The following is a 26,004-nucleotide window of genomic DNA, read 5'->3' as shown; positions in this document are numbered from 1 at the left end:
AGTTCCCAATTGTCGTATTACCAAACATGACTCGCCACCCAAACCTTCTGTTTCTCAAAGATATATCCACTGTACAGGCTTCTCGCTCCAAGACTCTGTCTCCAAGCATTAAAGGCTTACAGTAGTTTGGAGCTCATGTTGTTAGCCCTGGACCGTTCCCGCATATGGTCACCACACCAGTGCCAGGGAGGGACAAGCTTAGTGGAGTTTACAAATGCTGGACAAACTCTTCCCTATTGCACAGTTAAGTCAGTCCCGATCCAAAGTTTAAGACCTACTGAAAACTTCAATGTACAACAATATCCCGTGTGATAATGGTTGGGCTCCAGTGTCGTCCATTGTCTTGATGAACAGCCAATCCGATCCTCTGACTCGGCACTGGTGACATTTTTTTGGGTCTTCCACTTGACTTTTTTGTTCCATAACCCTCAGGATGTTTTAAGGAATTGAAAATGACTGTCTTCCTGCGTCCCACCTCAGCAGTGATGGCGCACTGCGAGAGGCCCTGCTTATGCAGCTCAGCAACCCAAACACATTCAAAATAAAACTTTTTTTTTTAGCCTTTGCCATCAGGACATCATGACGGTGAAAATACCTTGTGGTTCTTCTGCCTATTTCAGTTTATGGTAGCACTTTAGATTACAGCACAGTAATAATGTGGTAATACTAGGGTAATGGCATGGTAGCCAAAAGGTAATAACTTGAAAAACATGTAATTACAAATTTAATTTCTATGAAATTATCAAATAATTTTGATGATAATAAAATACTATCTGTATGTAATAGCATGTTGTGTGAATTACCATGTCATTTTTTTTTTTACATCACATTCTGAGGTAATGTTATAATACCATTGTACACACAACATGCTATGATGTCATTTCAAGGAAATAAGATTAAAATGACATATAGATATTTTTTTGTACGTTTTTTCCAAGTTATTACCTTTTGGTTACTGTGCTATAGCCTCGTATTACCACATTATTACCATGCCGTAATGTAAAGAACCGGTGACCCAGTTTATAGTTTCCAATAAAAGGTTTACTCGCTTTTCTCCTTGTTTCATTCCTACTTGTTTGTTTTTTTTGTATTTTTCAACTGTCTCAAACCTTTGATCGGGACTGTACGACGCTTACATTACTGTCCATCCAAACCAAGGAGGCGGTTCTCAATTCCGACTAATATGCTTGCAAAGCATTTAATAATAGAATAATTGACAAAATTGCAATGGCATAAAGGTGGTATAAGAGAGTAGTAGCTCTAAACCGGTTTCAAAGGTTTTCTGCATTTCCACAAAAAAGCTCAATAAGATAAATTTGATCGCCATGTTGGCGAAATCGCGTTCATATAATTTCTCTTGATTGAGTTCAGAAAACTAAGAACACAAACGACAAACATTTAGATGAGTATAGTTAATTATCAAGAGGAAACTATATATAAGTTGCAAGAACAGATTTGTCGTGGATTATTGTATGAAGTTGAACTAGTAATTGTGCATTATCCGATCAAGGCTGTGAAACCAAAACACTGAACTCAATACTTCAGTACAAACAATTGCGTAAATATTGCAAAAGTCTTTAATATTGTAACTATGCCTTGATACCTGCATGTTATTTCTCAAGGTCATCGTCGCTCCACAATCTTTTACTGGCCTGGGCATAATTGCTACCTGTAAAACGATCTTTATTGGAGTGATAGCACAATGCCTCACGCCAAGGCTGCCCATAAACCCCAGCTGTGTCCTATTATACCATGTACTTTCTCTATTTATACGGGAAATAGCCTCATGAATTGGTGCTTTCACTGCTAATTAAAATCTATCCGGTGTTCTTTGTTAGCCGCGGAGGCAATACCAGGCTGGTCAAAAGAGAAGTTTGCGCTGTCCTCTGCTGATTACATGCAAAGCGTATACTATTTTCTTTCTCCATTCACTTTTTTTTTTATTAATAACACGGAAAATTGTCTGTCATAATGGCAGCGACACGTTTTTTATATTAGCGATGGCCTTCCTTTCCCAGCCCTGTGCATGTACTTCATCTTTTTTACTAATTCATTGTTGGCAACAGGGGCTGCGTGTTCCCTATGTTCAGCCATCACTGTAATAGAAGGTGAAGGTGGCCTACATCGGAATAATAATAAATCTGTTCCCCGTGAATGCCGTACACAATGTGCGCTCATGGCCTTTACGCGGTATCGAGTGCACGGAGAGAGCCCTCTGCTTTTAATTGGTACGGCTCATTGTTGAGGCTGGATGGATGGAGAGAGAAGCGAGCGGGCGGAGTGTGCATCAGCGGCACATTAGCGGCGACCCTCACTGCAAAAAGGGAATACATGAGTTGAAAAATCGAAGTGCGATATTTCTGACTCGTAATAGCACCTGCGACTATAGCGATCAGAACAAGTAAGAAGGTTTTATAATAAGACCTCAACAAACACTGTTCTCATGCACAATGAAGAACAACTAAGTGACTTGTTTACCTTAATAAATCTTTTTCCGTATTCCCTCTGGGGGTAATACAAGCGTTAATGGGATGACTGGACGGTTTTTCATCTCCCCTGGTGTCTCTGGTCAGAAAACCACACTTGCAACTTTCCTTGCCACCGAGGCGGAGGCCCCATTACACACTAATATCTTGAAGAAGAAGCTAAATGGCTAGCGGGCAAAGCTAACGGCGGGCTAGCACCACTTAAACAGTATTTACAGCCAAGTTTGAGTGAAAAAAATTATCTCCACTGTGCAATTGGATGTACAACATCCCTCTCTCACTTTGTCTTTTCTGTCAGCGTAGTATTTACTCTCAAGGAGAATTAATGAGTAAAAAACGTAACATGCTACGACACCTGCAATGGTGTTCATGGCCTCTAGGGACAAGAGTTACTTAGTTCTGCTTTAACTGGGAAGAGGAAGGGGGAAACGTTTCCTTGTTTATACTCATCTGGGGATTTTTTGTTAATATTAGGGGTTATGATATCTAACATAGTTTAAAACCTACAATGTGTATATAGGTCTATAGTGCCTTGCCCAAGGACAAAACTGAGATGGAGCCACCAGTCGTCAATGTTGGGGCTTATTGAAACCAACAAGTGATCAGTTACAATAAATAAATCAAGTAACCAAAATCAAAAGAGCTCAAATCCACTGAGCTGTAGCCAATTCGGACCAATTGCGGGGCAGTATTGCCATAAGTGGGCGGGTTTACATTCTCCGACAACGGCAAACACTTTTATTGATACTAACAGCAGTGGGATGAGGTGTGACGGAAAAACTCGAGATATGCTGCTACAGACTTCGCAACACAAATTTTCAAAATCGAACTATTTCATAGTTTGCTTTGATGTTTAGCTACGTTTTGAACCTTTGTTGTTATTGGCTAAAACGAGGAGCTCTTGATCCAATCAGCAGCAAGTATCTCTGTAAAAGTCTGTCCTTCCTGAATGATTGAAACCAGTTTCTGTGCTTATGTCATTTGCGCTATAATATCAGTCTGTTCTGTCAGGTTCTTAATCAACCTCATGAGCAAAAGAAATCTCAAACCGTTATAACTCCGTGTGGTTTCCCGTTTTTGCAGTGCACCACAGTGTCATTATAATTTGCTCTTACACTCGGCGGCTAATTGGCTTGTCACGGAGAAGCCGGTGTTGCGGGGCATGTGGTCGTTAGGCTGGAGGGAGAGCGCGGGGCCTGCGTGACAAGTCACTGTTGGGTTGTCAACGCCCGCTCTCGTAACCGCGGCTCAGGCACAATGAGGAGGCTCGGCGCGCTGCCGCCTGGAATATGCGCGCTTATGTCGAGTTTGATCAATGGCGGCGAAAGGAGGGCTGCTTTTCCCCGCTGCGTTCGGGTGACTGACCCAAATACGATCGGCACGGCTCCAATTTAGATACAGAGGCGCACGCTGGTGGAGGGAGGTTGCCATTGTGAGGGAAGTTTTGAGAAAATTGGAATCAAAGTGGTACAAAAGGGGCTTTTTGAGCTTTTATAGGGGAAAAACTTCATCACTTGAAACTTTTCTCTAGATGAAATAAATAATCACTGCAAGTTTTACTCCATGTTATATTTTCGTTTTTAAGGCGAGACACGGCAGGTGAAAGTATTGAACTTTGACGGCGGGCTAGCACCACTTTGAAACCAAAAAAACAGGCGGAATTTGAGTTTTCACTGATGATTAGTTTATTGAAAAACTAAACAAAATATCCAACATCCCCTCTGAAAAAATCTTAGTTGCTAATATGTCAATAAAATAAAACCATACATTTTAATCTGGTTCAATTCATTATTTTGATTTTGTTGCCCAAAATATAGGCAATTTTGGCCATTTTAATGCTCAAAATGCCTTATTTTTTTGTGAAAACATAAAATGACAGAAAAAATGCAATACATTTTTTTCTCATATTTATATCTGTAATCTTCAGCAAAAGTTTCAAATTGATATTTCTACCTTTTTTTTTTTTCCCTATTCACCTGCAGTGTCTCGCCTATAGGTATCCGTCAGAGATCTGACAATGTCTCCATTCTTCACCCAGAACACTGAACATTCAAGACATTATGGTAGCTTGATCGAAGAACTAGACATCCATTATTGCAGTTGTTATGACCAAAGACGCAGCTCGGGTAGAGTTCTCCACAAAGAAATGTGTGAACTGAGTGCTGGAAGTGGTCTTAGTGTGTGTAGGGGGTGAAAAGGTCCCTATTGAGCACCAACACATTTCTATCTGTGATTACCAATGCCAATAGTGTGTCCCTGTGGCTTGTCTTCACAGAGAATGAAACAGATGATTGGTAATGTACCCTTTCTAGGAGCTGAGGTGCAGGTGCAGTTTCCAGGATGTTGTTAATGAGAGAGTCTATTATGAGGAGACCGTGACATTTTGCCCTTTCGAAGGCATCCCTGGGTTGTTAGTGCTGGCCTCCTGTAATGAGTAAGTTGCGATTGGCTCACATTGTTCAACCTGGATACTTGAGAATCAATGGTTTCTACCTGACGCTTTGCAATGTCGGAGAGACTATGGGACTCTTCCAATTTGTTCTGTCTCATTGTTGGCGGTCTCTTGGTTTGGCCTCCATTTTGACCCAAGTCTCAACAATCGATTAATTTTGGGGAAGCATTGTCGCGACCTTCAATGTGTTTTTGAAAATGCAGAAAAAAACAATTAAAAGTGTGAGTGAAAATTGTTTTATTATTTGATGCGTCATTCATTCATCAATGCATTTTTCAATGGTAAATGGTAAATGGTCTCAACTTATATAGCGCTTTTCCACGTACATTAGGCACTCAAAGCGCTTTACAGCAAGGATCCACTCACCCATTCATACTCTCATTCATACACCAGTGCACGCAGACACTGGGGGCAATGTGGGTGAAGTGTCTTGCCCAAGGACACAACGACAGTGTGCACTTCCAGGAGGTCACATGTTAGAAACTATAAGCACATAGTTTTCATGTTGTTCCATACTTATTGTGTAGTGTTAACATCTTTAAGCTGGACGTTCTTTTTAGGAGTGAAGTAAAGTCTGGAGTTGTTTTATTCTGTCTTTGCTCGTTCTCAAGATACAGAGCATTTGTTCCATTGTTCATGCATCTTCCCAGAGTCATTATTAAGGACGCACCGATCTGATACTGATATCAGATATCGGAGCCGATTATGGAAAAAATATGATATTGGGTATCAGCTACAAATATCCGATACCTGTTTTGGCTCTCAACGCCTTAGAAACACAACTTTTACCACCTAAATCTAAGTGAATATGGGCATGCTATATATCATTTTAAAGCTAAGAACATGGAGAATTCAATTGCTAGATAGATTTATCCTCCGCAAATGTATTTTTGATCGCTGCACAAAATGCAGTGCTAGCGGGTGCGTGCTAATTCTAACAAAACTGATCAAAGCTGGGCTAGAAACTGTGATAGAAATACTTCAAGCATCCTAATACAATAAAATAACCACTGCTGAAGCCAAGTGTTTGTATTTTCATTTAAGAAATAACTGATCTAACATATTTGTAATGATCAGATCACTTCATGTGAGTTGTTTATATTACTGTAGCCTAAAGCCTGTCATATACCCAAGGATAATTAATGTGGAAAAGTCCAGTGATCCTTGTTTAATATTCATCCATTAGTTTGCCAATAGACATAATTGATAATTATCATCATGGACAATACAATATGACTTTTTTTTATCTTAAAATGGAGAAAAGAGTCAATTCGATGTTTCACTCAGAGAAAGCCACTTTAAAAAAAGTCTGTTGGTATCGGTAAATATCGTTTATCAGCAGATACTCAAACCCCAGTATCGGTAGCAAAAAAAGCTGGATCGGTGCATCTCTAGTCATTATAGTCATTTCAGTGCTCAAATGGCCTTTGCTGATATTGATTTTTACCTTTGTCCTGCTTCACATCCCTCTGAGCCACAGCAAAGGAGACCTGCCGCCCCCTTTACTCAGAAATTAAGGCTGTTTACCTTAGCGTTTCAACAGGTGAATGATCAACACGAGGCTGTCCAAATATTATGGTAAAAGCCTGAATAAAAAATATAAAATTATGATGGGAAACAAATAGAATTTCGCAAATGGGCTGTTCATAGCGGGCTCTATGGAAACACCCGCACTCTTCGTCTTGTATTAGTCCATGTAATGTTAACACTAATGGCCGCCGCATTAAGCAGCACTAAATAAGAAGTGACGGCACACGCTCGACCTATTGTCTTATTAATATTTAATTACAAGGATAGTAAAACGTACAAATGGTGCTCCGGGCGGGCCATATTTTCATCTCTAATTACCAACACGGAGCCGAGCGGCGCGTACATTTTCTGGGCAGCGCTGTCAAAACGCGGCTGGTTGAAATGAACTGCATGCAGCCGCTTTTAATAATGAGGGGAAAAAACAACACTGCCCTAAACAAACTCGGATGGGAATTCCTATAGTTTTTTTTTTTCATGTGGGTCCATGAATCGAAAGGAGTAAATTCCGAGATGTCATGTATCGTAAGGCTGCACAACACATCGGCAAATTTGTAGTTATCGCAAAAGGTGATGCTATAATTGCATAATAAGAAGCCACAATAAATGCTTAAGATTTTAAACTAAATTTTGTCGAAAGTGTGTTGATATGGTTTAGTAAAATTCTGTAATATTATTAAACTAAACGTGTTGTTGATAATCCTGGATTTGACCTGCTTTAGCTTTGTTTTTGCCCATGAATCACTGCTTGAGAACTGAAGTTGTGTGAGGTACTTGGAGCTGGGGGCTAAACGTCTCCCAAACTAAACCACAATTTCACCAACATGACCAAACTATTTAAAAGAGATGCCAGTGGTAGCAGAGGGCATCGTATGTCTGGGCGTCTTTATAACAACACAGTTTTATTTGCTAATTACTGCCTTGTGTGACTCCAAAGGTTGCGGTGGCTCGGGGGGGGAAAGCTGCAGATGGCTGGATGTTATTAAAAGCCCTCACAAACTCATATCATGTTCAGCTCCTTCATTAAGGCTGGACAAACAAGTGTCTCAAAGTCACCTGCCCCTCTACATGTAGCAGCCCCTGTTGTCCTGTGTGATCTGAAATAATTACCTTCAACACCTCGAAATATAAAGGAACGCGGCTGGGGAACGCTACACTGCGGATTAGTTCACAGAAGGACCGCATTTTTATGGACTTTGACTCTAATATGTAATGTAGGTCATAGATGACATTTCGGTTACATACCAATATGGGAAGAGGAGGTGTGTGCCATGAACTATGAGCCTTCATCAGGAATCATGAGTCACTAGAAAAAATGTGGGGCCTGATCGCACTTGCCTTCGCCTGCCTTGCACCTGACGCAAGAACAGATTTGGTCCAAACGAGACTGTCATCTTGCATGTGGTTGCACCTTGTGACTTCAGCCAGTGTTTCATTAAACCAAAGTCTGTGAGTGGGATGGGCACCAGGGCATTAGCTCGAGGAGACTGTGAGGTTCCATACAGGTGAACCTCCTTTGGACAGACAGCGCTCTCTGTCAAATGCACCGAGTGCTGGAATAGTCTTCCTTTATCACTAAGAGAGACTCCATCTCTGGCCACTTTTAAAGCACATTTTAAACAGTGGCTAATGGAAAACCAGGCCTGTGAACACTTTTAGTTGTTATTGCATTTGTAGTGATTTGTTGTTACATTTTGTAAATTGTAAATTGTATATTGTGTTGCCTGCCTAGGGACTACAGATGGAAACTAGCATCTCTGCTATAACCTGGCATATTTACAGCGCTCATGTGCAACTGTTCATTAATATGCATTGTCCCTATCAAATAAATAAATAAAAATAAAGTGTCTAAAGGGCATCTAGAGGTCACCTGAGATGTGGTTTGCTGCTTTTCCTCCTTAACTTTGGACGCCCTCATGCACCTCTTTAACCTGCTAACCTTCCCCATAATCAGGGGTGTAGGATTAGGGTTAGGTAACCCTAATCAGGGTTGTGATTAGGGTTAGGAACGGCAAATGTGGTGATGTCAGTTGTGTTTCACTCACACAGATGTCACACATATTTTTAGAAACTAGAAGGTCTTGGCTTTCAAATGAGGCTTCACACTGGCCTATAGGCTGTAAGCTCTCCAATCAATACGCTTTGAGATTTGGATAATCCTAACCCTAAAATGGCAGGTAAGGCAAGGCAACTTTATTTATACCGCGTATTTCATGCACTCAATACGCCTAACAGGTAACAGGTTAAGCATTTAGGTTCCATCATGTTTCAGCTCTCACTGGACAAACTATAAACTTCATTAATCCCACTGTGAGTTAAACACTGTCCATGTCCCAACAGAAACATTATATTGACGGTCCCGCTGTAGTGCAATCTCCACGCTGCTGAAACGTGATCAAAACACCAGCACGTGCCGCGGCCCCTCGGCACCCCCGTCCCTCCTGAAAATATTCAAGTCTATAAGGTCTGTAGAAGGAAAAAGGAAAATCCCCAGCCTGCGTTTAGAAACACGACATCGGGCCCTAAAAAGTCGAATAGTATACAACTTGGATTGATAGGACACTAGCACGCCAGCGTTTCACCTTATATGGATATGCAATTCCTCATTTGAAAGCTAAGTACCCCCTGATTTCAGTCACTGAGCTTTAACCAGAAGCTGTAAATGAGAACTGATGGTTGGACACGAGCTGTGATTGCGCCCTTTATATAAAACTTCTCAACATCCGCATCTGGCAACAAAAAGTATAAGGCTCAGTTCTGTTTTCTGATTGGATAAATGCCTAGAAAACAAAGGCAAAAATTAACCAAGATCACAATTTTTTATCAGTACAACCAATGTTAATGTATTTAGCTAATGTTTGGGGACACCAACATGTCATGTTGATGGTTATTTACAAAAACTTTGCATATCCTAATCCTACCTTTTAACGTCTATTCCCAACTTCCCCGCTATAAAAGTGAATGGCTAAAAGAATAGTGTTAAACTAGTGTTTAAACCATGAATAAAAAGATGGTTAGTAAGAATCATTTACAGTGATATAATGTCTAATGCTATATTCACACTCTCACGGTGTTCCAGAGCGAGACATTTGTGTTGTAGGTAGGTTTGAAATGCCTTTTTCATGAACGCCTTCGCTGCATAAGGAAAAGTACTGCTTGCATAAATACAGCCATCAAAGCGCGGTGCATATCTTGTACATGCAGAGTTCACAGTGTTTTGACACAAGGGTTAATTTATTTACCTAATCCACTCCTGCGAACAGCTTTAGAACAACACGCACAATTGAAGTCTGACATCCTCGCGCTCTCGTTTCTTTCCCCACCTCCTTTCTCCCCCTCTCTCTCCCCCTCTCTCTCATTGTGCAAACATGATTGTGGTTATCAGCCTCTCAGACAGATGGAGGTAGGGAGCGTTACAAGTGCACCACACGCAGTAGAGTTGGCTGCTGCGCTGATGGAACAAGCGAGGCGGGTGCAGGAGACGCGCCTCTGGGACCGGGGCTGTGGTTTACTCAATGCACTTGAAGCTTTTTAACATAATATCAGACTGTCTCCAGATGTTTGCTGTTAATGACAAGGGCTCCTCTGAGGTGCAGCTCTCGTACACACTTTACTGTTCCAAGAGGTAGAGGTGGGGAGGGGATGGTATAAAGTGATTTAATCAACTTTTGTATGTATAATTAATTGTTGAGGAAATGGTGAAGTGAAGTCAGGTGAAAAGCTTGTGTGAATGATTTGGTGTTGAATACATGCATGTTGTTACAGCAGGTGTGAATTATGAGGCAGGAAGAAGTAGAAGTACCTAGAACTGTGACTGTGATGAGATGCAGTAGTACTTAGTAGTTAGTTAGCTGCCATATTCATTATATTGCAAAAGTATTATTGCATCATAGTGCGGTTGTGTAATAATGGGAATAAGAGCGATTTTACCGAGGGGAAAGCCAAATTCAGTCCTTCAGAGGGTTTGATTTGGGCAAAGGATGTGGACTATAGAGGACACCAAACTAGCTTTTCCAGTGAACGGAAAATGTAATAACAACCTTTGTTATACATGGACATAATATATTTTTAACATGTGTTTAATATAATATATTCCTAATTCCTCCTTCAAAAAGTTACTTTACTGATTTCTTGATTTTAAAAGTACCGTAGCTAGTTTAGATTACAAGTTACTTTATTAGTTACATCAATCCGCTGCCGACACCTTCCGTCCTCAAAATGCAAATGAACCAGTTTTGCCAATACTCACGTCATTGGAAGTGCAACATCAACAAAGCTGCCATAGATTCAGAATAGCGACATATTTCCATCTCTCCGCCTCTATTGTCGCCTACGTTAATGATGTGAGTCGTCTTCATGCTAAAAATGTGACTTTTCGCATACGTTATGTTACGAGACTCGCAGTGACTTGGAAAAGTAACTTTAATCTGATTACTGGTCTGGAAAATGTAAATGCTTACTGGAAAAAGTGGTCAGATTAGAGTAACTAGTTACTGGAATCACTGTTCAAGCCCATTAACAGTGTAGATTCTCACTTAATTTATGAGTGAATACAAATGGAATATGTTTTAAACAAAATAAAGTTGACATAAATCCTTCAAAATGGCCGCTTTTGCTTTGATGAGTGATTTGTGAGCTTCACAATGTCGTCACCAGAAATGGTTTTGACTGGTTTTGGCTGAAAACCATTTCAGGCTACAACCTGAAGCTCATTGAGACATATTTTGAGATACCCTTTTTTTTTCCTGCATTCCTAGGATCTAGACAAATGCCCCTTTGCATCACCACAGCATTTAAATAATGTGATTTAGATACTTGTCTCAAAGTTAGTTCAGTTGGCACTGGTGGCAGGCGCATTGAAGTTGACGTACTGTAAGAAACTAGTTTTACAGGGTGATGCTTGGGTTGTAAACTTGACACTTCCTATTTAATTTGTTAATCCACACATCATACAATTATATCTCTCTGTCTAACAATTAGGTCTGACTAAATGTTTTGGTGGCACCTCTGATGCAGTATCATCGCTGCTCTTATTTCCACATAAACAGCGTCTCTTTGGCCTCGGCCCAATCTCCCTCGGTGCCATCTCGTTACGGCGCCAAGCTAAATACCACGATGACAAACACTCCTTGAACCGCTGCCAATATCATAAGTCTCGCTATTAGATTAACCTTTATAATATTGAACCGACCTAAACGACGGCACGGCGCAGCAAATAGATTTCAAACTTATCGATTTCTCATCATTTGTGCGTGTCATTGAGGAAGACAGAAAAACATCCTTTGAATGGCCACGAGCGCGAGATATTCCTTGTGTCTTTTTTTTTTTTTTTTACATTTTATTTTGATGAATGAGGGAGATTACAGAATTCAATAGGTTTTGGAGATAAGAGCCCTTTTCTCATTACAGGACACACACAGGAAGCCTCGGCGCTAATACAGAGGTCTCAAAGCAGTCGTTGACACAAGCGGAGGAGAACGCACTTCATTTAGTTAGAATGCACCCCACAGGACTGATGATAATCCCGGACTCGTTTTGAGAAGGTTGTGTCAGCGTCGCAACGGCAAAGCAATAAAGATGTCAAGTTTTCGACCACTTGCGGAAGTAAATGAGAACACAATATCCACAATCCAGGAGCAGTAGGTTTTACTTCAATAGGGATTTTTGCCCCCTGTGTTTGAACCATCCGTCAATGCTGCTGAGGAAAAGTACACACGCAAACACCAGGAATCGAAACCTGGACCTTCCACTCACCTCTTTTATTGGAATAGTGGAAATATTATTAAATAAAGAAATGTAGGTTATTCTAGAGTTAATACAATCTCGAGCTATTAACCCCAATTAACCTCAGCACAAGCGAATCAGGGAATCATATCAGGAATCTATACATTTATTCATGAAGACACATGGCTCTTGGGGTGGACCAGTCGACATTGTCTCTTTTTCAGATTATTCACTTCCTGATCAAGATTAAGACCCAGATTACCCATACAAACAAGAAACAAAGCGAGACAACACTTTATTGGACTGGCAGTGTTTTTCATAAGTAGAGAGGGAAATTAGATGACAGCTCTGAGACGGCTTCCGCCCTCTACCTTCCCGGTGAAGAGTAATGACATTTGAGGACCCAATTAAACCCAGAAGTTCGAGAGAGATGTCCGGCTTCTTTAAAAAAGAAAAAGAAAAAGAAAAAAAGAGACACTGACCTTTTTGAAGTCTGGCTCTTTAATCAGATTCAGGTCTGTGTGAAAGGCCAAATGTGGAGAAGCTTGTGATTATTTCTAGCAACAATAAAGTAGAGTTTTAATGGAAACTTGAAGGGATGTCGTCTGGTCACTTGTGTTCTAACATTTATGTTGTCAAATATTCATAGTTATCCGTCAATCTTCTTCGGCTTTATCTGGGACTGGCTTGTGGTTGCAGAGAGACTTCCGTGAGAGGGTCCCAAGGTGCTCACATGTAGGGGTTCATTTACCAAGCGTTTTCTCATGTGCAAAAGGGGATCATCAACAGAGTCATTTTCACACTTTTTACTCTCATTAACACATCATATTTGGGGCTCAAATACTGTAATGCCTGCAATTTCAAATAGTAAATTACAGTGGCGGCGCTAGGTGGGGCTGTTACACAACAACTATCAGATCTACTTAAACACATTTACTGCAGCTTCTGAGACTCAAAAGAAGTATGTGACCACATATCTGCAAATACTATACAGACAACTCTTATTCCCAGAGCTCAGACTACAAACACGGCAAGGTAAAAGTTTACTCCATAAACGGCAACAGCTACATAACGGCATAATAACAGCAGACTATTACCTAACAATGTATTTGCCCGAAGCACAATGAGGGCATAAAAGAGTTGTTTATGTCCTGCTGAAGGTAACAACAGCTCAGAACCTGGACAGAGTAGCATTGAGTAGCATCGCGTGTTGAGCCTGATTGAAACTTCATAAACACGGCAGCTTCCCCACTTCATCTTGTGTTGCCAGCAAAAAGTCCCATTGCGAGGAGTTGTCCAAAAAACTTAAGAATATCCGAATAATCCACATTGTTTGCTAGTTTCCCATAGTGTTTACAGAGTCCGCGTGCAAGTGAAAGTGACCAAGGAAGAGTCTTCAGCGTGGTGTGCGTGCTCTATGACAGGCCCAGACTCAGTCCTGGAGCCAAGTGTATCAATCAATCAATCTGGCTATGTTCTTTAGATGGTAAAAACCTACCTTTGTGTGATTCTTAATGTGTGTGTGTGGTGGAGGCGGGACCTGCGGCTCTGCCATATATCGATCACTGTCATATTCGTGTGCGTTCTCGGGACAAATCATAACTAGCCCTTTTTTATGTTCTTGTGGTAAAAATTGGGATCAAACAGTAATGACATTAGGCAATTAGTTATGATATAAAATTAACCATAAAGCCGTCCCTGGTAAATTAGTTGTAACATGCCCACAAAAAGCTACTTGCTATTGTCCAGCTGATTGTCCTACATGTTCTATCTAGGTCTTGCCCAGGTCTCCTTATCTTTTTCCTCTCTTTTTGAGCATTGCAAGGACAGAATTGGGTTATTCTCACAACTAAATGCCGAAAATGTTGAATAATAAAAAAGATGAATAAATAAATCCCAAAATAATAAGGTAAAGTTCAATAATTCAGGCATTACAGAGCATTCGTAAAACTGCAAAAGTCAGCACCTCTCTTTGAATCCACTTTGATTTGAGGTCTCATTGACGCGTGATGTGCCTTTTTTTCGTGTGTGTCTAGGTTCAGCCTTCGTGATGGTGAACACTTCGGGACGATTCGCAGGACAGCGCGCCCTGCTCCTGTCGCCTCAGCTCAAGGAGAACGACACCCACTGCGTCCTGTTCCAGTACTACATGGGGGGACGGGAGGGCAGCCACCCGGGACACCTCAACGTCTACATCCGAGAGAACAACAGTCCCATGGGCATGCCCGTGTGGAACGTGTCCGGACCGGCCACCCGTGCGTGGGGACAGGTCGAGCTCGCCATCAGCACCTACTGGCCCAACTACTACCAGGTACATCCAAGGTCGAACTGATGCAATGCAGAGTTTTGTCGGTGAGAAACTTCATGCATTGCCCCTGATTGGAAGGCACAAGCTCTAGACTAGATAAATGTGTTTTTTGTTCTTGTTCAAAGCAATGCTAAGTCACATGTTTACCTTAATAAATCCTTTTCATATTCCCTCTGGGGGGTAATACAAGTGTTAGTGGGATGATTGGGGGTCTTTCATCTCCCTCTGGTGTCTCTGGCCAGAAAACCTTAATTGCAACTTGACTGCCACCGGACCGGAGCCACCAATACACACTAATGGAATCACAAAGAAGAAGCTAACAGGCTAACGGGCAAAGCTAGCTGCGGGCTAGCGCCACCTTAAACAGTATTCACAGCCAAGTTTGAGTAAAAAAAATATTTCCATTGTGAAATTGGATGAACAATATTCCTCTCTGCCTTCGCCTTTTCTGTCAGCGTAGTATTTACTCTTCAAGACAATTAATAATAAATAAAAAAAACGCAACTTGCTACAACACCTGCAGTGGCGTTTATGGCCTGTAGGGGCAACAGTACAGTCTTCCACAAAACTGGATGTGTTCAGCAACAAAGTACTAGACTGTAGTGTTGTTTAAGCTCTGCACTTTACTTGGGTCTATTTATTTAGAATGTATTACTGTTTCTCCAAATAAGAACAAGATTTTACATTCAGGTGCGATTTTCTTGTTTTTTGAAGCTGCAAAGTTATTGTTTGTACTTTTACTTTATCAAATTCAAGCACTTTGGCCACCACTGAACGTCACAGTCTGGGTGCAGCTGTTGGACGCAGTGAGTGTAGCTCCTCATTACGGCTCGTTCTCCGACTTGGAGCGACGCAAACGCATTATTCGGTGAAGAACCAAACAATCGCACAATGCCCCCGTCTCAAACATCTCAAATTATTGATTCTGCTGCGGCTGTATCCATGGTAATGCGCCCCTCTCCTCCCTCCATCCCAGCCCTGCCGCCGTTTCCATTTCTAAAAGTCATTTTCACTTACCGGTGCACACGACTGCCGCCCGGGCCAGGGTGATTTCACACTTGCCTTGCCATTAGTCCCAGCGCCAGGCCTGTTCCACAAGTCCACCAAATGTTAATTGATGCAGAGGGACCTCTTCACCCCCCAATAGGTGCTGTGGCTTGGAGTGTTTTTTTTTTTTTTTTCCGTCATTCGGACCAGGTAGGACCAAACCAAGGCTCCTGCTGCCCATCACAGGGGGCTGATAACTCACTTAACAAAGGCCACTGCTGAGAGGGCTCTGGACGCAACATGGAGCCTCACAAAAATGGAACAAATTTATCTGAGGAGTGAGGACATATTGTGGGTATACCGGAAAGCTCTATCAGATTGTGCTGTATTTAAGAAAAGAATGGATGCTTCTCCATTTAGTCCAATGTTACTGGCTTGGATACTGATACTGAAAATGTTTCTGTGCTCAGGCTATTATTGAGTCTTGCATCTTTTTGCATCAAAGGCAGTGAATGGAATTGACCAGTGCTAATTTCGGCAACTAAAATATTTTTTTATAATATTAGTTAAAGGGATGTTTTTGCTAACTAAAGCTTAACGTTATTTATGAGACAAAAAAAAAAAAAAAAAAGTCTAATTAGAAATTTTATAAGAAGTGAGTGTTCAGTTGTGTTCAGGTGTTAGTCCTGAGCCGCTGCGACTGAGCCATGTCCTCTCTGTCTGCCAACCTGACATGAGCATGTGTTTGGAATTCAGGGAAACCGTAGCACCCGGAGGAACCCTGGCTGGTGTTGTTCCTCTGAAACAGTGCAGCGCCTCCTGGGTTTGTCCCTGTTACAGAGCGTGGTGTCCTGCAGTGAATAAAATCCGCCGAACCCCACAAAACCACGGCAAAGACGTACAAAAGCAGCTGTACCAAGAGAGAGGGAGGTTGCTCCTTGTTTACGTGTCACGATGACGCCAAGGTGGTAGAGCGGGACGTCTCGTGATCGGAAGGTCGCGGGTTCAAATGCCAGCTCCCGCAAATGCACATTGTCATTGTGTCCTTGGGCAAGACACTTTACCCTAGTTGCCTCCAGTGTCTGCTTACACTGGTGTATGAATGAGAGAGTGAGTAACAGACTGGTTCCTTACTGTAAAGAGCTTTGGGCCTGATAAAGGTAGAAAGCACTATATAAGTTGAGTCCATTTACCATTTTACCATTTAATTTAATTCCCAATGTACTTTTTCATGTGGAAGAAGCTCTATGAAGCAGAGGACTTTGATTAATATGATAATAATAAATACTATAAATGCAAAGTTGACTAAATGAATCTTAGATTTAGTAGACTGAATGTGCATGCAATTTTTAACAGCTAAAACTTGACTAAAATTCCAGAGAATTATTTAACAAAATCTTGACCAAAATTAAAAGACTAGGAATAAAACTTAGTTTAATATGTTTAATCAACACGGGAGTTAACCACACACTGTTCAAAACAGCACAGCTATGATTGAGCAGTGGAACCAGTCTGCAATTGCTGAACATGGTCTCACTTTTTCCACATTTTTAATCCTTATTCATTCAGGGCGGGGGTTGGGAAGTTTGTTTAAGCTGATCTCTCCCAACAGTGGCCCCAAAGGGACCCTTATTTAAAAACTAGTCTTAACCAAACTGGGCATCGAGGAAAAAATCCCACAGGAAAAAATGTATAGAATTGGATTACAGTAGATCGATCCCGCTGTTGTTGTCTGTTGTCTCAAAATCTACTGAGGGGTCAAAGTAAACATGGTGGTGGGGCAGATTAGGCCCCCAAGCCTGTCATTGCCTGGTCATATTGTAAAGTAATTAGTTTTAATTAGATAAATAATATAAGTACGAATGCCAAATTGATGCCCACAGCTTCAATTAAGACCTAGTTGTTGTTATACATTGTTTACATTGGAATTATTATTATTTATCTGAAACATTAATTCAAATTGGCTGTGTTTGGGGAGCGTCGGGCCTTAATTCACACCAGAAGGACGGTGTCTTTCCAAACTCAAACTCCAACATGGCAGAAGGCGTGCCAATGATCCGCCGCCGCTCTGAGCCAAGAAAAGCTGGAAATTGTCACTAATTAACAACACGGCGGTAATTACGGGTATCTTTAATTGCACGGTAACCTACGCAATTGTCACAGGGAAGCCACCTGATACTGTGAAATTATTTTTTAATCACAGGTTTAGCCTGCTATCATCAGCAGCCTTTTGATAATTAAACCGCACGGCCACCTTCAAAACTTCTAATTGAGATTGTCATTTGTCTGAATTTGAAATAACAATGGTCTATATTTAAATGGAGATGTTGTGTGTCTTTATCTGGAGGCGGGAAAACATGCCAAAGTGACCATTTTAGTTGTCTTTACACACTGCGTAAAAGAAAAGAGAAGAGAAGAGAAAAGTAATACGACCGTGCAGGAGTCAGGAGCCATGTGCAGCTGAGGGGTGGCTCCTGGTGAGCTTTGGTCAAGACCACATACTACAGCTCAAAGATCTCGCCTGTTCTGCATGTTTTGAGTTGATGAGGGAAACTGTGCCCAGAGGTCTAAGGAATATACTATGAAGCTGGAATAGAGGGTTAGCGAGTCAACTTTAACGTTAACCCTAGTTTTGCGGTACTACAAAGCTTAATAGCTTTCTATCATCTCCATGGAGATGTATCAGGTGGCTCTGGGCCAGGTTTAGTTCCAGCTTAGATAATAAGACGGCTGTTTGACCATCAGAGGAGAGAATCCTCTGCAAACTCACAGGTGTGCGTAGGGGGTGAGGAGCAGAATGCACATAATGTTACGAGTGTTGCATTTCAGTTGCAAGAAAGATTGTTAACAAGTGTGAACATACTCCTTATGTGCTGCTTGGTTCCGACTCGTGCCGTTCATTACGCTGTACAAAATTCTCATCATGAGTTTAGTGATAGTTTATGGTTGATCTGATATCACCAAGTAATTAAGAGTCCAGCGCCAATGTAAAGTTGTTTGCCCAGGACAAATGTTACAGCCAGCCAATCAGCACAGCCCTAACCCTAACATTGGTCCTGGACTCTTCCTTATTGGTGATATCAGATCCACTATAGATTTTGATCTAGACAAACTGTGTCTGTGTCTCTTCCGTGATTGGCTTCTTAGCGCTGACTCCTCCTGTCGCACCACTTACCCAGAAGCTCCATGTCTGTGTTTGTCAACCCGGGTTAGAGGAACTAATCCAGGTGGACATGTTCAACCAGCTTCATAGAATAATATTGTCCAAATGGTAATGCACAATTCAAGATGGTTATTCTTAATTCATAAGTCATTTCACGTGATATAGCTCCATAGTTAGCCCTGTGCATTGAGATACAACTTTCACTCCAGCCTTTTCCAGTTACAAACGCGACAGTGATGCCACCAGCAGCTCTCGTCCCGTGTGGATATTTACACTGTAAGGGTCCAGCCCAATTACGACAGCGCTATCATTGCTGCTCCAATCAATTATATCAGAGCTATTAGGCCGCCTGACGGATGTGTGTTGCGGAAAAACAAAGGATTTCAATTAGCGATTCAGGGGGGCAGTTCATTTGTCTAGTGGCGCTATACCGAGTGGTTGGCCTTTTTAATTTCCTTTATATTAGCCCGTAATGAGGTCATAATTGACACACGAGACATCCACTTTCATATTCCACACAACGCGGCAAAAGAAGAAGAAGAAGAAGAAAAAAAAAAAAAAGAAGCCGTTTATAATTAGACAGGCCTTATCTGACGGCGTCCTGCCTCCAGGATGACAATGGGGAGGATCTCAGCCTCCACATTCCAGCGACAAAGGGACTTCACAAGTGCAGCCGAGTGACTGAAGCTTCCCGCACAGCGACAAACACAAACGGGATTATGGGTTGTGTGCAGGGTGTAAAAACTGATGCCAGAATGTAACTCGAATCACGCAAGTCACTATTTTGGCACATATCTCTTTACAGTGGTAGGTTGGCGATTTTTTTTATGGAAGTGGACAACAGTGGACAATAAGGGACAAAGTGTGTTTAATTATGGTCGAGAAAATACTCACCGTGCAGTAATTTACTTTCCTTGAATTATTGCAATCTTGAAACAATATCATAGTGAATGTTCTGTAATCAAAGCCAAAGACGATCCAACCAAATATTCGAGCGTCTGACGGTCATAGTGTCCTGTTTCCATGTAATCAGCTACAATGCCAACCTTTTATCATCCTCTGACTGTGCTGTAAACTAAAGTGCTACACATACTTTACTTTTCGAGCTGGTTATAATTGATATGTTTGAAACAGGTCTCTCTTGTAAAGACACTGAGTCTCAAGGTCTCAAAGCCTGTATAGATAAAGGATAAATAAAAAAATAAAATGAAAAATACCCACATTTTTTATCCAACAACATCCACATGTTGATCCTCATCACTTGTCGTCAGATTTTATTATCATTTTTATGGCTGGTAGTCCTTAAAGGGGGCCTATTATGCAAAATCGACTTTTTCAAGCTTTACATCATGTTATTAAGTCATTCCCTCATTAAAACCATGCCTGAAGTGTTGCCTTGGCACATTCACGTATTTTCGAGTAATCTGTAAAAACTCTGATGGCAGCCATTTTAGGGATAAAACGCCTGATTCCTTCAGGAAACGCCCTCGACCTCCAGGATACGCCTCCGACCTTTCGTCACCAGCCGCGTAACCAACCACTGCCCCTCAGCAGAACCCCCTCCCCGCAGTGTCTAGCCCTAAGACGTAAACAGAGTCATCATGGAGGTTTAGCTTCATGTGTTGTGAAACGGAGCCACAGCAGACTTTACAAAGACACACATCAGTGTTTCTGTTACCGAAACACCCAGGATTAAAACCGGTGACAAGAACGCTTATTTCAATATAGGAATATAGGGCCTTGATGATGCACAGAGCCTCCGGAGAAAGCTAATGCTAAGCTAAACCTCGAGTCATCACGTGAAAACGAGAGATATGCACACATAAAGTCAATAAAACCACCACACACATAAAGAACCGTTTAACAATGATCACACACGGAGCCTGGCTTGTTGATTTGGACGTTTATTGCTCACATTTAATCTACAATGGGTCATAGCCGAGTGGCTTTCTCCCGGAGCTAACAAGCTAGCCACGTCAAGCTAACGGGAAAATTCACTGAATACAAGCAGCATAATATGCATTGAAAACGTCACTAAAACAGGCAACTGCTTGAAGCAGCCTTTATGATGATCACACACTGAGCCGGGCTTGTTGATTTCGTAGTTTATTGCTCACATTTCATCTACAGTGAGTCGTAGCCGAGTGGTTTTCTCCCGGAGCTAACAAGCTAGCCGCGATAAGCTAACGGGAAAATTCACTGAATACAAGCAGCATATTATGCATTGAAAACGTCACTAAAACAGGCAACTGCTTGAAGCAGCCTTTATGATGATGACACACGGAGCCTGGCTTGTTGATTTTGTAGTTTATTGCTCACATTTCATCTACAGTGAGTCGTAGCCGAGTGGTTTTCTCCCGGAGCTAAGGCACTATTAGCCGCGCCAAGCTAACAACCTTCACCTTCACAACATTCATTGAAAACAGGCAGCATATTATGCACAAATAATGTCAATAAAGCAGCAACTACTCGAAGCAGCCTTTACGATGATCACACAATGAGCCTGGCTTTACACTTTTGTGGTTTATTGCAGACTGTTCATCAACAATGAGCTGTAGTCGATTATAACAAGCTAACGGGGTAACCTCGAAAAACCATTGTCCACTTGCACAGATAATGTCCGTCTTTTGAATTGTATGGGCTCCTGCAGATCCTGGTGTCGTCCATGGGGGTATAGTTAGAGATCCATAGGGCATGGCAGATGCAAAGAGAGAGCCTCCAAACAGCAGTTATTTTTCAGGCAAGAGCCCCTTCCAAGCGTCCGGTGTGGAAGGTTCGTCTCCAAATAATATCCTGTGTGGCCATTGTTCACAAAGTGATAAACAGTAGCTCCTTTCCAACAATAAAAATTAAAATGCACCGATCGTAGTTTCAATACTGTTGAGACAAGCGCAGTGTTGTTGTGATGCCACAGACAGCGTGTGGAGGGGGCGTGTCGGAAAGGGTCAGAGGTTCTTAAAGAGACAGAGGCCTATTTCAAGTCATTTGCTAACGCCATTTTGAAAGAGCAATTTTATATAAGGCAGTTATTCTAATTTACTGCATTGACAGACCAACAGAAGGTTTCGTCATCATTGTAGTGTGATATAGACTGGTGCTATGTGGCTGAAAAAAGCATAATACCCCCTCTTTAACTGACAATGATCACAGAGCAATCAGCCCAAACCGAGCACTTTTGGTTAATCCCTCAGCTCGGGGGCTTCTGAGCTTGAACTTGGGTCAAGATTCAACAAAGAGTCGCCTGCTCCTGATGGGTCGTCCCAGCGGCACTGAAGGATGGGTCAAACTTAACCGTCACGACAAATAAATCTGATTGATGTTAGCTCGGACAGCGTTTACGCAATACTCTGTAAACTTGTTCAATAAAGTTGTGGACTGCTGGTCCATTTAAAGTGAGAAGCTGTTTTTACAGCTGTAGCAGTGGATGTGAAGTTAGCAGCACACAGACTCTGATGACACCTCAGTGGACTCAACTATAGGTGCAGTTAGATGTGCCAATCTGTCCCTTTAAAAACAAAAAGAGCAAAGTACAGGTAAAGCACTGTAGCACCACTTTCAGAGGATGAAGTAAACAAAACAAAAATTCATATATATCTGTGCTGATGGAGAACGACTTTATGCCAGTTTTTGTTACACATGGAGTCAAAACATCTGCACTGTATGAAAAAAGTGCAAAGTCTGTCATAAATCTTGCTGCCCCTTAATTTCCATCCATCCATCCATTTTCTTCCACTTGTCGTGGGGGCAGCTGTTGGAGTTGCCCGAATCACATTGCACCAGCCCCTTATGGCTCCTCCTGCAGGTGGTGGGTCCACAGAAGGATGGCCTCACGATTCTCAGGCCTGTTGGTCTCTCATAAGGGACTTCTGAACTGCTCTTTGTCACCTGGGACCAGTTTGCCATCAGAGACCCTACCAGGGACACAAAGCCCCCAACAACAGAGCTCCCAGGATCATTCGGGCACTCAAACCCCTCCACCACGTTAAGGTGGCGTTTCCAGGAGGAAATATACCAATTCAGAAAACAAGAAGATATCCTTTAGGAGCACAGGCAAAATGACCACTGTAACTAAGCTGATTTTGTGATGGGGTTTGATAATGTCACTAATATACAGTAAATGATCATGAATTTGAAAACCCCATACATTTGGAGCAGGATGACTGTCTCCCATAAGAAGAGAACATCACCACATTCACAACAAGCACCACACTCTCCACTGCTGAGGTTTACATTAGTGAAGGCATCCCAAACATGTGAGTGTATGTGGAGATGCAGCGCCACACCCTCAGTCGGTTTGGCGTAAATCCGCGGTTCCCTTTTTATCCCCCGCATAACTCCGGACACGCCTCTGCCTCGGCTTTGGACAGTTGTGCAGGAAAAGGGCGCCCGAAATAGGGCCCAAGTCGTCGCACGCTGCACAGATGTAGTGGATTTGAGGGTTCCTGTCGCCACACGCGCTGCAAACATGTTGGAGACGTAACTCTAGACGCGCAGCAACTGTTAGTGCAAGCGGTACTTAAAATGGGACTCCCTTTGCACTAAATGTGAGGAAGTGCAGTATGTTTAGGTTACTGTAAATATTCTCGCATACTATTTTTAAACGCTGTAGCACATGTTTTACTGCAAGATCGCAAACGCGGAGAGATGTCATGGAGAATTCTGAACTCTAACCATACACTACAAAATGTAAATATCAAGCATTGGTTTAAATGACTTGAACTGAGGAAATGTAATACTTTTTTCCTGATCAGACCAAGTTTAATTTGCTTGTTTGATGACAGTTCAGACTAGTTTAAAGGTGGCCATTTTATACTCACTACTGCCACCCCAGGTCATATGTGTAACTGCAGCTTCTATATTAAGCGTGATCATTTACTTTGAAAATGTGTTTCTCTCTCCTCATTTTGCAAACTAGGAGTGTTTTTTTGGTCCAATCAGGGACGGAGCTTGATCGTTTGCTTTGGAAACGTCTTCCTCATTTTGCAATCTTAGACCATTTCCATCAGTGAATTAATAGTTTAACAAATTGTACCCACAATACACATGGGACAGTAGTGTTTATTTATTCATTTGACCTTTTATTAACCTTTTATCTGCCAGTTTAGAGTTATTTTGTCCAATTATGCATATCCAAACCTCAAAGTGTATTGACAGGAGGACTTACAGCCAATACACTGCAAAAAATAATTAACTAGATTAGTTTAAATGTCTCAATTGGAGAATAATAATCAAAGTTTGAGTTGTTTGGACAAGTTAGATTTAGCTGTGCATTTGACTTAGATAATCTCACTTATACTGCGATGTTTCGGACTCGTTTTATTAATGCATTTAGTCTTCATTTTTTCAGTTAATTCTATTTGTCAATGGGGTAAAAAAACAATATCTTACAACCATTGGCAGTTTTACTTTCTTTTTTCAAGTAAGATTACCTCAGAACTAGTCTTCATAACTAGAACTAGTGTTCATTCGGGTCCGAGTGCAGTTACACGTCTGACCTGAGGTGGCAGTAGTGAGTATAAAATGGCCAACTTGCAGCTAGCCCCTTTAAGTCAATGCTTGATATATACTTTTTGTAGTGTATGTCAGCGTGATGCCTCATTTGAAAGCCAAGACATTCTAATTTCTAATAATATGTGCAAGATCTGTGTGAGTGAAACTTGCATCACATGCCATTCTTGGACTCTTATTCTTCTTCTCCGTGTGAGTCTCCGTGTTTTCCCTTTGAATTAAACTCAACATAACCTTATCTCACACCACGCTCCGACTCTCTGTGTCTTTACTCCGCACTCCTCTAATCATCTTAAGGCCCAAACTGGATTTCACACCCGTGCATGTCTCACACCTCTGAGCTGTGACATATTGTGGAAATAACCGGAGTGTCCTGCAGCGGTGTGTGCCCAGCTGCGGACTCCTCTCACGGATCGCATTACCCACTTTACCCACTTTACCCCCTTCACCGCGGGCCCGTCCCCTCCCTCCTGCCGCCGTGTAAACGCTACTGTCTGACATGTGCCATTCATCACCAGCGTTATGACTCTCTCCCCCCTCCCCTCTCTCTCTCTCTCTTCACAGATCGTGTTTGAAGTCGTAACCTCGGGACAGCGCGGTCTGGTGGCCATTAAAGACGTGGTGGTCCAGGGACATCAGTGCAGTAAGTCCGTGTTCTCCTTTCTCCATATAAAAGAAGGGAAAAAAACAATACGACGGTTGGTGCTATAGCCTCCTGTCCTCTCCGTGACACTCGTCGCCCAGGACCAAGGCCTTTCTGATGGGGCTACAATCGGGAGCAATGTATAAATGTCAGAGCTTATAACTCCAAAAGAATTTATGGAGGCTCCGTTGAGGTCACTGAGTTATCGCCGCGGTGCAAAGCAGCAACAACAGTGACCAGTCCCTCCTTTCCCTTTGTAGCAACTTGGATAAAAGCGAACTTTACACAGTGAGACGGGGAAAAGCAGAATAGCAATTTCGACCCAAATCACACTTAATCATTTTGAGATGCAGCGTGCCCAACATTACAGACAAATCGAATGAATCAAAGAATCCTTTATAAGCCGGTGTTTGTTTTTCATAAAAGTAAGAATACACGTCTCTGTCTTAATTCGAGTTTGCTGTTAGACCTGCCCCAGTTCAGCTCTACAGCTTCGCTACGCAACACCACGCCCTCTCGGACCAAAAAAAAAGAAACCCAATGATATATGAAATGTCCAGATCGTGACTTTTCACAAGTTTTTGATCATCATTTATTTTCACTTCTTAGTTTCGTAATAAAAAACAACACAAAAACTAGTTTTCCCGTTTTTGGCACTCAATGTGCTAACGAGCAAACCTTAATATAAAGTGTAACCTAAAATGACCAACCCCTGTCTAATTGTGGACAGACAGGCACCAGGATGGAGACATTATAGTCAAAAACCTTTTGCAAGATTTGGCAAGGGGTAAAAAGTTGACCAGCTGAACAAAACCAATGTGATTTTTGGATTCTGTATCAAACATACGTACCGCCCACGGTACGTGCACCATCAAATACCTTTACGAACCACAGTCACATTGCCCGACATGTTACTAGTCAAAATGATAGATTTGGGTAAGACAATGGTCCCCCTATAAAACGCCTGGACATATCCATGTAAAAATGGATGTACAATGTTAATTTTTTTTACAGATATTGTCTGTTTGAAATATGTGTTCAAGTGGTAGTATTTTTATTGGCTTAGAGTGTGTTTTGGTTCCCACCTATCTAATGCAGCTGTGGACCTTTATTTTCATCAAAAAATGTAGGTGAGGATAAATAAAATTATTATTTTATTCAGTTCTGTAGTTGGTAACTTGCCAATAGTGGCACTGATAGTCATAC

The 26,004-nt window shown here is 41.8% G+C and overlaps 1 protein-coding gene across 6 annotated transcripts in view; it reads left to right on the top strand.

Moving 5' to 3' along the window:
- LOC306972937 (receptor-type tyrosine-protein phosphatase mu) overlaps positions 1 to 26,004 on the top strand; it is a 373,633-nt gene that overhangs the window by 95,571 nt on the left and 252,058 nt on the right. For all 6 annotated transcript variants that reach the window (XM_079569665.1, XM_079569664.1, XM_079569663.1 and 3 more), the window contains exons 3-4: positions 14,226 to 14,500; positions 24,720 to 24,798. In XM_079569665.1, coding sequence (XP_079425791.1) covers positions 14,226 to 14,500; positions 24,720 to 24,798 — 354 coding nt within the window. The remainder of the gene's footprint in view (positions 1 to 14,225; positions 14,501 to 24,719; positions 24,799 to 26,004) is intronic.

The sequence above is a fragment of the Gobius niger genome (genome assembly GCF_951799975.1).
Source record: "Gobius niger genome assembly, chromosome: 13".
Taxonomy (NCBI): Eukaryota; Metazoa; Chordata; class Actinopteri; order Gobiiformes; family Gobiidae; genus Gobius; species Gobius niger.
The sequence above is the reverse complement of the archived record's forward strand: the minus strand, read 5'-3'. Positions and strand labels throughout refer to the sequence as shown.